The 3,201-nt window shown below is 56.8% G+C and overlaps 1 protein-coding gene across 2 annotated transcripts in view; it reads right to left on the bottom strand.

The window, feature by feature from the left end:
* PTPRN2 (protein tyrosine phosphatase receptor type N2) overlaps positions 1-3,201 on the bottom strand; it is a 1,009,572-nt gene that overhangs the window by 337,985 nt on the left and 668,386 nt on the right. For both annotated transcript variants that reach the window (XM_017519415.2, XM_037735320.1), the window contains one exon: positions 2,454-2,518. In XM_017519415.2, the coding sequence (XP_017374904.1) occupies positions 2,454-2,518 (65 nt within the window). The remainder of the gene's footprint in view (positions 1-2,453; positions 2,519-3,201) is intronic.

Genomic DNA, 3,201 nt, shown 5'->3' with positions numbered 1-3,201 from the left:
GGTGGTGGTAACGGGAGTGGGAGTCAGGGCTGTGGTGGTAACGGGAGTGGGAGTCAGGGCCGTGGCGGTGGTAATGGGAGTGGGAGTCAGGGCCGTGGCAGTGGTAACGGGAGTGGGGAGGCAGGGCCGTGGTGGTAATGAGAGCAAACGTTTACAGGTGCTCACTCGCCTGCACTCTGCCACCCCAGAAACCTAAATACACCCAGTGGTGCAGGTTCTGTGATGACCCATGATTGACGACAGCGGAAGCGGAGTCCTGGGGTTTGCACAGAGGCTGCAGGAGGCAGCTGTGATGGAGACGGTGAGTGGCAGCTCTGCAGAGCTGGGACGGGGTCTGAGCAAAGGGGAGCACTGAGCACAGCACAGGGCAAAACCAGGATCCCCCGATCCAAGCGGGCAGTGTCAGACATCACAGGTGCCCAGCGGAGGGTGTGAGGAGCTGGGAGGCTGAAGCCACCGTGTCCTGGCCCTGCGCTCCTCCAGTGTGGGAAGGAGCTCCACCCTGACAGGGCAGCCGTGGAGGTGCCGTCCCCCAGGCTCAGGAGCACGTGGACTGTAGCACCCGAGCTTCCCACGCTTACGAGGAGAAATGCAGCGAGGCACATGACAGAAACCCCTTGAGCTGGAGCTGCCCAGTCAGTGGCTCCACCTGTCACCACGTCCTCCCCGTCTCCCGGAATGGCTGCAGTCCAGGTTTCCATGAGGAAGGCGTGTGTGCATGTCAGTCACCACACTTGTCTCCTCCCAAATGAACCCCAGAGTCTCCCAGTCCCCACCCCCACCCCCACCCCTCCAGGCCCTCAGGGCAGAGCCTCCTTCATTTCCACACAACCCACCGCCCCACACACCACAGCATCTCCTCACAGGCCCCAAATATTCCATGGGACAGCAGAGGGTCAACGCGTGCTCTGACCGGCCTACAGAGACGGCTCTAAACTGAGTCAATCCAGATTTGTCCCTAATTCCTGGACACCATTATCCTTCCTATAGGAACGACTTGGCACCTAAACACCCCTGACTTGATGAGCTCAGATGGGAGAGGAAAGGCAGGAGGACACCACACTTCCTTCCACACGAGGAGACACGTGGCCGGGCCTCAGCCACCCTCCACAGGAGGACACCACACTTCCTTCCACACAAGGAGACGTGTGGCCAGGTCACAGCCGCCCTCCACAGGAGGATACCACACACCTCCTTCCACACGAGGAGACGCATGGCCGGGCCTCAGCTGCCCTCCACTGACTCCCACCTCGAAGTCCCCTGGCCTCCATGTTGGTCACTGCACCTTCCATGGGATGCAGATGGCTCTCGGCAGCCCCACCCACTCTAGCTTCTTCCTCACCCTTCACTGGCTGCTAAAGACACAGCACACTCCTGGGAAACAGCAGGGCATCACCAGCTGCCCAACACCTCATTCATCCAGCACCAGCCAGAAAGGCATCAAGAAACACCAAGAACTCGAGCACCTGCCGGGGCCCTGCACACAGCTTCCGAGAAGTTTCCACCAGGTTCTGGCCGCTCTCCCCGCTGCACCCCGCCCGTCATGTAGCCCAGACGCCGCCCTTTTCAGAGCGCTTCAGGCTATTCTGAAGCAGGCCCTGCACGGGAAGCACGAGGGCCTCTGTTTGGGAAGAACGGCCAATTAAGCAGCTTCTTATTTCAAGAGCTGCGTCTCGGCCTGCTGAGGATGAGATGTCCCCACAGAAGCGGCCGGTCCTGAAGTGGCTCCGCGAGGCGGCTCTGCTGTGTGGCAAGCGCACTCGTCGGTAAGCGCTCCTTCACAGTTAATCATCTCTAACGTCGAGTGCTGTCGCAAACGCGAGCACGCACACTGATCACCTGTGGCCATGCGCCCTTCCTGAGGAGGCCGCCCGCGTTCTGCGTGCAGCTCACTAAGTTGTCTGTGAGCAGAGCCGCCATCGGCGGGGTGGGGAGCCGGGCGAGCAGCTCTCTGACGCCAGCACGGTGATGTCCGCTCAGACGGCGGCTTGACAGATTTTAGACGACGTTATGGAAGCGTTTCCTGTCTTACAGCCCCTCTCCCAAATACGCGTCTTCCAATACTGAAGATAAAGTCTGTCCCACTGAGTCCCAGGAGGAAACAGTAATTCCTCTAGGCCTATTCATTTTCACACACTTGGCCACTAGGAAACCACTGAAGAGGGAAAGAAGCCCATGTCTTCCCAAGGCTTCTCTGTTCTTAGCCAGGAATGCCTTTTCTTGTGAGGACAGCAACTTCGGACTTCAAAAGCACCTAAGACGCCATCGAACCCGCCAGGCACGTTTCGTCACCGTTCCCCACCCACGGCAGGGCACTCCTGCCACAGCCCGCTGGTCCTCCCAGGAAACAGGACCTCGGCTCAATCAACCTGCAGGCCCAGCCTCTGCTCTCAGGGGGGCCGCCAGCACCCAGACAGCACCGCAGAGCGGAGGGCACGCCTCCCATTACTCACCGACCCGACTCCGGTTTGAAGAATCTTCAGTCCAGAGGTTTCCTCCAGTGTGTCTTTGTTGTCAACTGTTAGGAAAAATCAGAAAGCACAGGGGTCAGCTTGGAGAGGCCATCAGTCTCTAGGCACCTCGGAGCATTTCCCTCCATATTGAAAAATTCAACGACATGGCTGCTTGACCCACTTCATTTAATGGAATTGTCATGAACAGACACGGAATCAGAACCTGTACGAGGCCCCATTTTCCCACTGACCAGTGGGTCCCCCTCGGGCCAGCACAACAGTGCGCCTTTGGTTCCATCTAGAAAGGGATGTCCCACCAGGAGCCCACAGGACCACTGTGAATCACTGATGAGAAATATGTAGACATGCTCTGCAGAGTGCAAAGGCTTATTTTAAAATTACGTAATCGTTCATTGCTGCATAATTAGTGGGAAGTATGTTTCATTAACTAGCATTAGGTGTTGATAAAAAGACTCCTTGGAAGGCAAAGCTGAATGTGTGCGTTTCTGTCCTTATCACTGCCAACGATTACTCTGCCTCCTGTTCATGCCCTGACAGGAACATCCTATAATAATTTAGCTCCAATAAAAGCCTCATCCTGGTTTTCTCCTGGTGTAGAATGAGGAAGACTTTCAGAGAATGAATTGCAGTTGGTGGCAAAGCAAGGGAAATGAGCCCTGGAAACAATTAGCACATGGAAATGCAACCTCAGTAATCCCAACACCAGCACGGCAAACCCATCCGCCCC

Source organism: Cebus imitator, unplaced genomic scaffold (assembly GCF_001604975.1).
Source record: "Cebus imitator isolate Cc_AM_T3 unplaced genomic scaffold, Cebus_imitator-1.0 Scaffold20, whole genome shotgun sequence".
In the NCBI taxonomy this organism is placed as follows: Eukaryota; Metazoa; Chordata; class Mammalia; order Primates; family Cebidae; genus Cebus; species Cebus imitator.
Note: the sequence above shows the minus strand (reverse complement) of the source record. Positions and strands in the feature narration are given on the sequence as shown.